The following is a 14140-nucleotide window of genomic DNA, read 5'->3' as shown; positions in this document are numbered from 1 at the left end:
TCACTTGAGCCCAGGAGTTTGAGACCAGCCTGGGCAACATAGCAAGACCTTGCCTCTGAAAAAAAAAAAAGTTTTTAATTAGCTGGGCATACTGGTGCACACCTGTAATCTCAGCTATAAGGCAGGCTGAGGAGAGAGGATCCCGTGAGCCTAAGGGTTCAAGGCTACAGTAAGCCATGATCACACCACTGTACTTCAGCCTGAGTAAGAGAGCAAGACCCTGTCTCTAAAAATAAAAAAAGTGAGCTCATCAGAAAGATACTTCTGGATGGTATTTAGTGAGAGCTACCATGCACACACACACCTTACATGTATCAATTCATTTCATGCTCACAACTTCATGAAGTTGATATTATTATAAAGAAAGCAAAGCATCTGAGAGGTTAAGTAACTTGCCTGATGCCAAACAGTAGATAAGTAGCAAAGCTGGGATTTGACCTGAATAGCCTGCCTTCAGGAACTCTGCTATTAGCTTTTATGCTATAAGCTCCATGGATATTGTGGTAGCTTATGATCCATGAAGACCCAACATGGAGGGCTTGGGCTTGAGAATAGGAACACTGGGACTGTGTTCATTTCTCTCTGTTTCTGGAGGACTCCTCCAATTTTCCCATTTAACTTTGTGTTGGCACCCACATGATGGAAAATGACCACTCCAGCCCCAGCTCAGCCCAATCTCCATGTCTCAGTTAGTCTAAATTCTTAATACATTGGCCAGGTGCGGCGGCTCATGCCTATAATCCCAGCACTTTGGAAGGCCAAAGTGGGAGAATCACTTGAGGTCAGGAGTTCAAGACCAGCCTGGCCAACATGGTGAAACCCCGTCTCTACCAAAAATACAAAAACTTAGCTGGGCATGGTGGTGCACATCTGTAATCACAGCTACTTGGGAGGCTGAGGTGGGAAGATCGCTTAAGCCCGGGAAGCAGAGGTTGCAGTGAGCTGAGATAGTGCCACTGCACTCCAGCCTGGGCAACAGAGCAATACTGTCTCAAAATAGGTAAATAAATAAAAATAATAAATAAATTTTTAATATATCTTCCAGCTTGGGCCCTTTGCAGTTCCGGGACCATGCCCAGCCCAGTTGGCATAAGGGGCAGGTTCATGTGGTTGACCAAGGCTGAGGGAGGCTGACCCCCTGGGCTGAAGGATGTGCAGGGAACTCCCTGGCATCCCTGTGCAAAGACATGAATGGCATCCCTGGGTCTCCTCTTTCAGATCTGCCTTCATTCATGCTTCCAGACGAAGATGGTGGAGAAATGTGGGTGTGCCCAGTACAGCCAGCCTCTACCTCCCGCAGCCAACTACTGCAACTACCAGCAACACCCCAACTGGAGTGAGTGAGACCCAGCCCCAGCCTTGCATGCCCCAGGACCAGGGTCAGCCTAGCCCTGGCAATAGGCACTCATGGGACTCCAACCCTCTTGCCTTTTGCATGAGGGAGGTATTGGTTGAGAGCCATTTAACTAGAGTTTTACTTCTGTTGTCAAGCCTGCCTTGAATTATACTTTGCAACTGACCACCTTAGTCAACTCCAGAAGGTAGGAATGGGTCGATATTACCTTTTCACAGAATAGATAACCAAGACCCAGAAAGGCTAGACGGCTTGCCCAAGGTCACACAGCCAGAAAGGAACAGAGCTGGATCCAAACCAAGGGCGGTCTGACCTTCAACTCACACCCTTAACCACCACTGCTTTCTGTTTCCCAACATCACAAGGCAGTGTGTGTTTCCAGAGAGCCAGTGTTGGTAAAAAGTGGGAGGAGAAATCATTAAAATGAGACTGCGGGGCTGTCCTTGGTGACCCGGGGATGCCCAGGAAGGGTCCTGTGGCTTTTTCAAAGCTCACGCTGCCCTCTCCCTTGTCCCTCAGTGTATTGTTACTACCAACTGCATCGAGCCTTTGTCCAGGAAGAGCTGGGCTGCCAGTCTGTGTGCAAGGAAGCCTGCAGGTATGTGGACCCCAAGGGGTGAGATGGGCGGCTGGGTTGGGTTGGGCTACCTACACTCATACTGTCCCCTCCTCCCTTAGCTTTAAGGAGTGGACACTAACCACGAGCCTGGCACAATGGCCATCTGTGGTTTCGGAGGTAAGTTCTTCTGCCCACCCTTCCCCACTCAAGCCCCCAGCCTGGAGCCCCACTGACATTTTTGCTGTGTCCTCTGGCCTGGGACATGGTCCAAGGGGAAGAGAGCTACCTTGCGGAGGCTGGGGAACAAGTTGGGGAGCCTGAGGGCGGGAGGCTGGCCCTGGCCTCTTGGGCATCCTCAGACCCACTCTTTCTCTCTCCATTGTAGAAGTGGTTGCTGCCTGTTCTCACTTGGGACCAAGGCCGGCAAATAAACAAAAAGCTCAACAAGTAAGTTTCCTCTACCCTGTTCCTCTGCTCTGGCCGCCACAGTCCCCAGTCTTCTCACCTGCTTCCATATGCGTATGGGTATGGCCAAATCTCTTTTTTTTTTTTTTTGAGACAGAGTCTTACTCTGTCACCCAGGCTGGAGTGCAGTGGTGTGATCTCAGCTCACTGTAACTTCCGCCTCCTGGGTTTCAGCAATCCTCCTGCCTCAGCCTCCCAAGTACCTGGGATTATAGGTGCACAACATCACACCTGGCTAATTTTATATTTTTAGCAGAGATGGGATTTCACCATATTGGCCAGGCTGGTCTTGAACTCCTGACCTCAAGTGATCCATCTCCCTCAGCCTTCCAAAGTGCTGGGATTACAGGCAGGAGCCACTGAGCCTGCCCCCCTCTTCTTTTCATTCACTCACTCATTCATTTCCTCAAAGCTAGGAGACAGTGAACTCGCATCTGTGAATCATGCCGTGTGAACTCACATTTCTCTAAGCCATCACTATCTCCCTCATGCCCACTGCTGGGCCTGCCCACTGTGAGAGCCAATCTGGCCACTCTGGCTTCCAACATTCATAGAGCACCCCCTAGGTGCCAGGTGCTGTGTGAGGTGCTGGAGAAACCAGGACAATCAAGCAGACATGGTCTCTGCCCCCCAAGGTACTTACACTCTAATGATAAAATAGACTTTGACCAAGCAATTGCAAACCATTAAACCAAGTGTTGCAAACTGGTGACTGATCCTTGGCACAAATCTAGCCTCATGAACGCAACCCATTATTTCCAGCTTTTCCTGAAAGTTCAAAAGTTCTGGCAAGAACGACCCTCCACTGTTTTGTAGCACCGAAGAGCTGAGTAATACCTGCTCCTTTGGAATGAGTCATGGTCCAGTTTGCCATCGTCCTATCGAGAGGCAGTTTAGTGTGATGGTTAAGAGCATGGACTTTGAAGCCAAATCTAAATGAGTTGGAGTACTGGCTCAGCCGATTATCGACAGTGTAGTCTTGGACAAGTTCCTTAACCAATCTGCATCTCCGTTTCCACATCTGTGAAATGAGGATGATGAAACTATACATACCTGCCTCACAGGGCTGTTGGGAGAATTCAGTGAGTTAATTCACATAAAGTTCTTACGACAGTGCTTGGCAACATAGGAAGTGCCCCATAAATGCTCATTGCCATTGTGCCTATTATCATATTACGTCAACTACCCTGCTCATGTACATTACTTGTACATACTTGAGATTGCTATCAAACAATTACAAATGTCGACGTTTAATGAAGAACAGGGTATAATGGCAGTATGGCTGGGTCGACTGACTTAATCTGGAAGCTGGGGAGCAGTTATTGAGTGAATGAATGACCTGAGGACCAGTTCCAGGCTGGAGATATGCTCTGGGGTGTAGACGGAGCCCTTATGGGCCAGGTTCTGATACCTCCAAGGAGCTCAGTGCCTTGACTGTGCTGCCAGCTTGGGTAGGAGGGAAACAGCCATGCTGAGGACTGGTGATCTGGTAGGATGCCAAGGCTCTTGACTCACCTGTTGGAATTTTGCAGGACAGACTTGGCAAAACTCTTGATATTCTACAAAGACCTGAACCAGAGATCCATCATGGAGAGCCCAGCCAACAGTGTGAGTAGAGTGGCTTCCTTCCAGGACCTGTCCTGGGCCTATGTCTCTTGTCATTGACACTGGGGAAAGGTGTCCTGCATGCCCTTAGGCAGCAGAGAACTGACCCAGGGCCCTTGGAGTGTTGGTGGAGATCAGAGTGCCGTGGTGGAGGTCTGGGACTATGTCAGAGTGTCCTCACTTTGGGGGCAGATGTGAGCATCTGCCTGGCCTTGGGGAGCAGAATCAGGGAAAGGGGTTCCAGCCTGCTCTAGGAAGGCTGCTGTAGGCTAGGGTCTCAGGTCAGAACACACAGAGTAAAAGGAGACAGGAAGCCTGCCTGCTTCTTCCTCCCAGTCTGTGCAGGGTCAGGGCTGACCCGTGGCTCCCTTGGGAATCAGGGTTCCTGTGTGAGACCAACTTGTGGGGAGGTCCCTCTTGATGGGACTTATGTGGCTTGGCCTCTCTTGCAGATTGAGATGCTTCTGTCCAACTTCGGTGGCCAGCTGGGCCTGTGGATGAGCTGCTCTGTTGTCTGCGTCATTGAGATCATTGAGGTCTTCTTCATCGACTTCTTCTCTATCATTGCCCGCCGCCAGTGGCAGAAAGCCAAGGAGTGGTGGGCTCGGAAGCAGGCTCCCCCCTGTCCAGAAGCTCCCCGCAGCCCACAGGGCCAGGACAACCCAGCCCTGGATATAGACAATGACCTACCCACTTTCAACTCTGCTTTGCACCTGCCTCCAGCCCTAGGAACCCAAGTGCCCGGCACACCGCCCCCCAAATACAATACCTTGCGCTTGGAGAGGGCCTTTTCCAACCAGCTCACAGATACCCAGATACTAGATGAGCTCTGAGTCAGGGATGAGAAGACAGATCTAGTCAGGACCACCAGCCATGGTCTAAGGACCACCAGCCACGGTCTAAGGACATGGACCGGGTGCCCCCAGATGTGCGCACAGGGGACCCTCTGCCCCATTCTGGGCTTTTCAGAGACTCCAACCAAAAAGCCTACTTTAAACCGCAAGATGGGGCCTGGACATGTGCAGGAAGACCCATCGGGTACTACGCAGCAACACTCACAACTATCCAGGCTGAGATATATCCTGGGACCTGAACTATTAGCACGTCAGTAGAGACTGGGGGCCGAGGCAGTGGTGCCGGCCCAAGCGAAGGCGAGTGAGGGCTGATGCAGCTCTTTGCAGGTCTTGAGAGGGAAGGACTCTTCCAAAGCCCCAAAGCCGAGGGTTTCACCCGCACTGCCAGCCTGGGTCGGGGCCCAAGGATGTGACCTTGAGTATCAAGGCTGGACAGCTACTGCCGGATGCCAAAGATAGGAGAAAGTGCCAGCCCTGAAGCCGGAGCTGTTTGTGAATAAACTGTTCTTCTTCGTCACTGACACTGGGGAAAGGTGTCCTCCATGCCCTCAGGCAGCAGAGAACTGGCCCAGGGCCCTTGGGGTGTTGGTGGAGATCAGAGTGCCGTGGTGGAGGTCTGGGACTATGTCAGAGTGTCCTCACTTTGGGGCAGGGGTGGGCCCAGGAGATGGATCTGATTATCCCATTTTGTAGATGAAGAAACTGAGGCACAGAAAGATTAAGTTACTGGCCCAAGGTGACACAGTGAGGAGGTGGCAGAGCTAGGATTTGAACCCAGACAATCTGACTCCACGATTTTGCATCCAATTTGTGTCTGTACCTTTTAAAGGGTGAGGCCCATGTCACTTTGGGTGGGAAGACGGGGAGCATGGTGGGCCATGCTCTGGGCAGCTATTCCAAGACAGAGCTGACCCCCCCAACACCAATGGCCTGTCCCTCACCAACAAGCCAACTGCGACAGATGACCCACTTCATATCACATTCACATCTTCCCACCCGAAAATGGCTAACAGGTATTAAATCCTTGGTTGGTGTTTAAAGCCAACCCAAGAAAAGGTGTTAGGTACTGTTTTAAGCACCTAGATAGGTTAGCATAGGGGACTGCAAATGGTGTTCTGCAAACGAAATTCTGTTTTTGACCATGAACTAAAATTTTTATTTTATTTTATTTTATTTTATTTTATTTTTTATTTTTTGTAGAAATAGGATCTCACTATGTTGCCCAGGCTGTTCTTGAACTCCTGGCCTCAAATGATCTTCCCACCTCAGCCTCTCAAAGTGCAGGGATTACAGGCACAAGCCACCGTGCCCAGCCAAGAATTTTTATTTTTGCTTTTAAATAGCAAAAGAAGAAGATTCTGTAACTCATGAAAATGATATGAGATTCGACTTTGAGTGTCTATAAATAAAGTTTTGTTGGTACACAGCCACATCCATTTGTTCAAGTTTTGTTTACGGCCATTCATTGCACTACAGTGGCAGAGCTGAGTAGCTACAACCCAAACCTGCAAAGCCAGCAAACCCTAAAATATTTTCCCTTTGGCCCTTTACAGAAAACTGTGCTGACCCTTGGATGAGCACATTCGATGGATATGATTATCCCATTTTGTGGATGAAGGAACTGACGCATAAAAGATTAGGTTACTTGCCTAAGGTGACACAGCTAGGAGGTTGCTGAGCTGGGATTTGACCCCAGACAGTCTGACTCCAGAGCTGGTGCCTTTTATCGCTCCATTATTTTGCAGCCAATCTGGTCTGTACCTTTGAAGGATGAGGCTTCATCCTTTATTTTGGGTGGGAAGGGGGAGAGGCTAAATACCCTGGCTCTAGGGCTGAAGGAAGTCCTTCATCTATGATTGGCGAAGGTCCACAATTCAGGACTAATTCCCTTCATGAGAATGGCTGCTAGTAAGGGCAAGAGTCTTGGTAAAAGAGAGGACTGTAGGGACCCTGTCTGGACCTGGGCACCCCTGGTTCAACTCAACCCAACCCCAGGCCTGTGACTAGAGTAAGTCTCTGCCCTACGTGGTGTTTCCACTAGACCTCATGGGGCAGGGCATTGCCAGCAGGTATGCCAGTCAGCAAGGAGGAGGTCATGGTGACCCCAGACTGGAGGGAGCTCCCCCATGCAGTGGGCTCAGGAGCCAGGCCCATGCAGGTGGGGATTGGGTTACAGAGGCCGTGAGCCTGGCTCTCATCCACGCTGGGCTCTGGTGGCTATAGCCGGTGCCGACAGGGAACTTGCAGCGGATGCCTACCTGGGCACAACGCAGACAGGAGCTTCCTCGTCCTCCTCCATGGTGGGGGCAGGAGGTGCCCTCAGATTCATGGAACTGGCCAGCCTCTGCCTGATGGAGGAACACTTCTAGTGAGGCTTGCCAAAGGCAAGGCCACGAGAATCCAAAGCCAACAGCTGCTCGACTCTCCCCAAGCACACAGGCGTGCACACCCAGCAAGCTCTAGCTGTCTCCATTCTTGTTTGGCTCTTACAGTGTCCAGCATTTCCTTGCCTCCTTTCCCACTTCACCCTTCCAGGCCAACTGCAAATGTCAGCGCCTCTGTAAAGTTTTCCCTGATCCTCTTCCCTTGCCCCAAGAAGTTGGAGCTTCCACCATTATACAGCTTTCATACATATGTGTGTGTATATATATATATATATATATATGAAACAGGCAAGGTCTTGCCTCTGTCTCCCAGGCTGGAGCACAGTGGCATGATCATAGCTCACTGCAGCCTTGACCTCCTGACTCAGCCTCCTGAGTAGCTGGGATTACAAGCGCATGTCACGACCCATGGCTGGTATTTAAATTTTTTATAGAGACAAGATCTGACTATGTTGTCCAGGCTGGTCTTGAACTCCTGGACTTGAAACAATCATCGCTCACTGTAGCCTCAGCCTCCTAGGCTAAAGCAATCCTCCTGCCTCAGCTTCCCAGGTAGCTATAACTACAGAAGCACATCATTATGCCTGGCTAATTTTTTTAAATTTTTTGTAGAGATGGGTTCCTATTATGTTGCCCAGGCTAGTTTCAAACTCCTGGCCTCAAGCTATCCTCCCATGTAAGCCTCCCAAAGTACTGGGATTACAGGATGAGCCATGGTGCCTGGCCCTGTATAAATTTTTTCCTACATCTGTCTCTATCATTAGACTATGAGCTCTGCAGGGGCAGGAATTGTGTCTTATCTCTTTGTCCCTAGATGGGGACAGGACAGAGTACAGTGTTGGCATTTAGGAAAAGTTTGTGGCACTTACAAAAACAGTAACAATACTAACAATGGCTAACATGCATTTAGCTCTTACAGTTTGCCAGGGATTCTGCTAAGCACTTCACACACATCAGCTTGTGTAATTTTAACAGCTCAGGAACTCATAAATAAAGAAATGGAGGCCGAATGTGGTGGCTTACAACTATAATCCCAGCACTTTGGGAGGCCAAGGTGGGCAGATTGCTTGAGCTCAGGAATTTGAGACCAGCCTGGGCAACATGGCAAAACCCCATCTCTACAAAAAATACAAAAAATATCTGGGCATGATGGTAGTACACGCCTGTAGTCCCAGCAGCTACTCAGGACGCTGAGGCAGGAGGATCTCTCTAGCCCAGGAGGTTGAGGCTGCAATGAACTGAGACTGTGCCACCGCACTGCAGCCTCGGGAACAGAGAGAGATCCTATCTAAAAAATAAATAAAATAAAACAAATAAAGAAAAGAAAAGAAAGGAAAAGAGAAGAGAAGAGAAGAAAAGAAAAAAGAAAAGAAAAGAAAAGAAAAGGAAAGAAAAGAAAAGGAGTCACAAAGAGTTCTCATGGCCACACTGCTAATAACTGATGTGCCCAGGCTAGCAGGCAGAGCCAGTGCGCTTAAGCACTGTGCAAACTGCCTTTCAGATAGAAGCTTTTCCCCAGAGGCTAAGTGTGTCTTCCCCTGAAGTTTTCTCCAGCCCTCTTTAGCTTCAGATCCAGCCTGCTCAGCTGAGGGGCCTTCTCTTCCCAGGACAAAGGTGAGGACGGAGTAGAACAACTTCATTCCAAGACCCTTTCATAAGCAACTGCCATGGCCAGGAGTTATTGATTCCAAGGGACAACGACTCCATTTGTAAGTCACAGGAATGCCTGTTCTTAATGTACCCCTGGTCTTCTCAAATGGAGCCACCACCCTCACTGCTTCTCAGAGGGTCACTGAATCCCAGACCCTAGTGTCCTGCCACCCATGGACCACCTCCCTGATGAACAGAGGCACTGCAGACTCAGCCCATGTCTTGCGAACCTGCACAAGGGAAAATATTAGATAAACATGCCAATCTCTTCTGGGGTTAAAAACTCAGGAGAGAGGTCTGGGCTAGATGGAGACATGGGTGTCATCCAGGCAGGACAAAGCCAGGGGTGTGGTTTAGGTCACCATGGAGGGAAGCAGATCAGAAGAGGAGCAAAGGGTTTGGTGCAGTGGCACACACCTGTAATCCCAGCACTTTGGGAGGCCAAGGCAGGAAGATTGCTTGAGCCCAGGAGTTAGGGGCTGCAGTGACCCATGAGTCTGTCACTGTACTCCAGCCTGGGCAACACAGCAAGATCCTCATCTTGAAAAAAATAAAGCAGAGGAAAGAGTCAAAGATGGAGACTCCAAGACTCTGACGTTTAAGAAGGATCCTTAATAAGGACAAAAGGTGAAGTGACAGGAAACTCCCTCCTCTTCATGAATCTCCCTTCTCCCAGCTCTCCTTCCTCCTTCCCTACTCCAGGCTATGCCAGGAGAATGTCTCCGTAGTGCAGACTGGACCACAACACCTCCTGCTTAGACACTTCTTGGCAGTGCCCCATCCGCCCCATCACACCTTGGCCATGTTTCTCAAGTTGCAGGACTCACCCTATGGTGATAATTTTAGGTAGCACACAGACTTATCTGCAACTCTGAATGGTTCCCTCTGTCTTCCTCCACTCACCCTCCACTCATTCATGCATCCTTCAAGACCAGATGCAAATGTCACTCTCTCTATATGGTCTTCCCTTGCCCCAGCAAGTTGGAGCATCAAATATCATTGACTAACAGAATACGAAAGCTAGTCCATTTTCCAATGTGCAAGAACAAAGTTCCAGCCAGGTGTGGTGGCTCATGCCTGTAATCCCAGCACTTTGGGAGGCCGAGGCAGGAGGATTGCTTGAGCCTAGGAGTTCAAGACCAGCCACAACACAGGTAGACCCTGTCTCTACAAAAAAATATACAAAAATTAGCTGAGTGGTGTGGTGTGCGCCTGTAGTCCCAGCTACTCAGGAGGCTGAGGTGGGAGGATGGCTTGAGCCCAGGAGGTCAAGGTCACAGTGAGCTGCGATTGAACCACTGCACTCCAGCCTGGGCAACAGAGCAAGACCCCATTGCAAAAATAAATCCCAAAAAAACAAAAAACAAAATCTCAGTTTGATGCTCATGGGTCTTCAACACTTTCTAACACTGTTCGTCTCCCTTTTCTGACAAAGAGAGAGCTGCCTCAGAGCCTGTAGCTCTCTAGTTCTCTTGCTATCTAATTTGAACTTAACAGCATCATTTCTTCACTGCATCTGTTTTCTCAGTGGTCTTCTGCTTAATGTAACCAATGCTTAATGTAATCAATAGAAGAAAAAAGTCAATTGATTGACTGAGATTTGCAAAATAAAGTGCAAGATCATGCATTATAAAAGAACACGTCTCCTTCGGTCACTAGTTTAACAATCACTTATTCATGCAACAAATGTTTATTGAGCACTGTATTCATTTCCTGTGGATGCTGTAACTAACTACCACAAACTTAGTAGCTTAAAACCACAGAAATTTATTCTCTTACAGTTCTGGAGGCCAGAGCTCTGAAATGAATCTTATGGAGCTAAAATCAAGCTATCAGCAGGGCTGTGCTCCCTCCAGAGGCTCTAGGGGAAAATCTGTTTTTTGTTTATCTGTTTGTTTTGTTTTTTTGTTTTTTGTTTTTGTTTTTCTGCCTTTTCCAACTTTTAGAACTGCATCCCTTGGTTCGTGGCCCCTTCCTCCATCTTCAAAGCCTGCAGAGAAGCCTCTTATTTCAGTCATCACATTGACTTCTGTTGTTGCCAAATCTCCTTCTGCCTCCTTTTAACAAAAACACTTGTGATTACATTTAGGGTCCACCCAGATGATTCAGGATATTTTCCACATTTAAAGATCCTTAACTTGGCTGGGCACAGTGGCTCACACCTATAATCCCAGCACTTTGGGAGGCCAAGGTAGGTGGATCACTTGAGCTTAGGAGTTCGAGACCAGCCTGAGCAACATGATGAAACCCCGCCTCTACAAAAGATGCAAAACTTAGCTGAGTCTGGTGGTGCGTGTCTGTAGTCCCAGCGACTTGGGAGGCTGAGGCAGGAGGATCGCTTGAGCCTGGGAGGCAGAAGTTGCAGTGAGCTGAGATCAAGCCAGTGCACTCCGGCCTGGGCAACAGAGTGAGATCCTGTCTCAGAAAAAAAAAAAAAAAAAAGAGAAAGATCCTTAATCACATCTGTGAAGTCTCTTTCTGTGCCATAGAAGGTAATGTTCGCAGGTCTCAGGCATTAGGATGTGGGTATTTGGGCGAGGGGGTCTCTTCGTTACCTTCAAAAGTGTTTACTACGTGCTCAGCACATGGTAGGAGTTAGGGATGCATCTGTCAGTCAGGCAGAAAAAACTCCCCACCCTTATGCAACTCACTTGGCTACTGGGGGATGAGAAACCACGAAAATGATCAATGGAAGAAAAAAGTCAATTGTTTAACCGAGATTTTCAAAAAATTGTACAAAATCATGCACGATAGAATGTATAAAATACATATGTAGGCAATCAGTGTTATGGAAAAAAGAAAACACGGAACAGTCAGGGGCGCTGAGAGGGCAAGGACAGGCAGAGGGAGCTGGGAACGATACTATTTGGTCGGGGGAGACCTTGAGAGGATATGATCTGAGCAACTGGAGAGAATCACTCATGCAGATATGTCTGGAGGAAGAATGTTCTAGGAAGGAGAAGCCAGTGGTAACAGAAACATTTCCTTTTAAAATAAGTTTATTCTGGGCCAGCTGTGGTGGCTTACACCTGTAATCCCAGCACTTTGGGAGGTCGAGGTAGGTGGATCACTTGAGGTCAGGAGTTCGAGACCAGCCTGGCCAACACGGTGAAACTCCGTCTCTACTAAAAATACAAAAATTAACCAGGCGTGGTTGTGTGCACCCGTAATCCCAGCTACTTGGGAGACCGAGACAGGAGAATCGCTTGAACCCAGGAGGCGGAGGTTGCAGTGAGCCAAGATCGCACCACCGCACTCCAGCTTGGGAAACAGAGCAAGACTCTGTCTCAAAAATAAATAAATAAATAAATAAATAAATTATTTATTCCCAGTGGAATATTATTCACCCATTAAAAGAAATGAACTCCAAAAGGTAGGAAGGTGGGAGGGGGATGAGGAATGAAACACTACCTATTGGAGACAATGCACACTGTTCAGGTGATGGCTACACTAAAAGCACACACTTCACTACTAATGCAATATATCCATGTAACACAACTGTACTTGTATCCCTAAATCCATAAAAATAAAACAAAAAATTAAAAAAGAGTGAACTACTGACGTATGAATGAATCCTGAAAACCTCATGCAAAGTGAACAAAGCCAGCAGATGCAAAAGGTCATATATGGTCCCATTCCATTTATACGAAATACTCAGAATGGATAAATTCACAGACAGAAAGCAGATTGCAGGGAGGAGAAATGGAGAGGGATTGCTTAATGGATACGGAGTCTCCTTTGTGGATAACGAAAAAACCTTGGAACTAGATAGAGGTGGTAGTTACATGGCATGGAGGACATAATAAATGCTGCTGAACTGTGCACTTTAAAAGAGTTATGTGGCTGGGCGCGGTGGTTCACCTCTGTAATCCCAGCACTTTGGGAGTCCCAGGCGGGTGGATCACCTGAGGTCGGGAGTTTGAGACCAGCCTGGTCAACAAGGTGAAACCGCATCTCTACTAAAAATGCAAAAAATTAGCCGGGCGTGGTGGTAGACGCCTGTAATTTCAGTTACTCAGGAGACTGAGGCAGGAGAATGGCTTGAACCTAGGAGGCGGAGGTTGCAATGAGACGAGATCATGTCACTGCCCTCCAGCCTGGGTAGCAAGAGTGAAACTCCGTCTAAAAAAAAAAAAAAGAGTTATGTGATAAAAAATAAAAAATCCAAAAACTAAATTTATTTAAATGAAAAGAGAGCGAGTTGACCTAATGAAAAATAATAAGTGAAATTATAAAGAAAAGCAAGATGCACTGAGCATAGAAGTCAGAAGAGCAGAAACTTCTGGCCTGGGGCTGGACTAGTGGAGGAGAAAGTAGAAGTGACTAGCGGTACACAGGGCATTTGGAAAACTGGGTAGCAAGGACCTATTTCTCACTTTAAGTGGCAGTAGAAACCCAAGTGTTTGCTTTGCTTTTTTTTTTTTTTTCTTTTGACGGGGTCTCACTCCAACACCCAGGGTAGAGTGAGTGCAGTGACATGATCATGGCTCCCTGCAGCCTTGACTTCCCAGACTCAGGTGATCCTCCCATCTCAGCCTCCCAAGTAGCTAGGATGACAGGCATGCATCGCTATGCCCTGCTAATTTTTGGTAGAGATAGGTTTTCATCATGTTACCTGGATGGTCTTGAACTCCAGGGATCAAGTGATCTGCCTATCTTGGCCTCCCAAAGTGCTGGGATTACAGGCGTAAGCCATTGTGCCTGGCCAGCTTTCCTATTTTTTAAAACCCCATAAGTCTTTTATGCATTCTTCTATAGTGCATGATTTTGCAACATTTTTTGAAAATCTCAGGCCAGACTCAGTGACTCATGACTGTAGTCCCAACACTTTGGGAGACTCAGACAAGAGGATCACTTGAGCCCAAGAGTTTGAGGTCAACCTGGGCAACATAGCAAGACCTCATCTCTACAAATGAACAACAGCTAGACATGGTGGCCTGTAGTAGTAGATACTGGGGAGGCTGAGTAGGGGAGGATCACTTGAGCCCAGAAGTTTGTGGCTACAGTGAGTATTGTCATGCCACTGCACTCCAGCTTGGGCAACAAAGCAAAACTTTGTCTTAGAAAAAAAAAATCTTAGAAAAGCAAGAAAATGATGAGTGGGTGTTAACACAGGTGTTGCATGGATGTTCATAACACATCCTAAAAGCAAACTAGCATTCAAAGCAATGTCCCCAAGGTGCAAATATCTTTCTGGCTCTGTCCCCTCCACAGGGGCATCCCCAAGAAATGATTGGCCACACATTCCCCAGGATGGCTGCCTTGGGAA

General features: G+C 48.0%; 1 protein-coding gene across 1 annotated transcript in view; it reads left to right on the top strand.

The window, feature by feature from the left end:
- Nucleotides 1-4816, top strand: part of SCNN1G (sodium channel epithelial 1 gamma subunit) — a 31616-nt gene extending 26800 nt beyond the window's left edge. Inside the window, exons 8-13 of the mRNA XM_025371145.1 lie at nt 1219-1336; nt 1874-1952; nt 2033-2090; nt 2299-2360; nt 3911-3986; nt 4436-4816. Coding sequence (XP_025226930.1) covers nt 1219-1336; nt 1874-1952; nt 2033-2090; nt 2299-2360; nt 3911-3986; nt 4436-4816 — 774 coding nt within the window. The remainder of the gene's footprint in view (nt 1-1218; nt 1337-1873; nt 1953-2032; nt 2091-2298; nt 2361-3910; nt 3987-4435) is intronic.
- The last annotated feature ends 9324 nt before the right edge of the window (nt 4817-14140 follow it).

This window comes from Theropithecus gelada, chromosome 20, assembly GCF_003255815.1.
Source record: "Theropithecus gelada isolate Dixy chromosome 20, Tgel_1.0, whole genome shotgun sequence".
Lineage (NCBI taxonomy): Eukaryota > Metazoa > Chordata > Mammalia > Primates > Cercopithecidae > Theropithecus > Theropithecus gelada.
The sequence above is the reverse complement of the archived record's forward strand: the minus strand, read 5'-3'. Positions and strand labels throughout refer to the sequence as shown.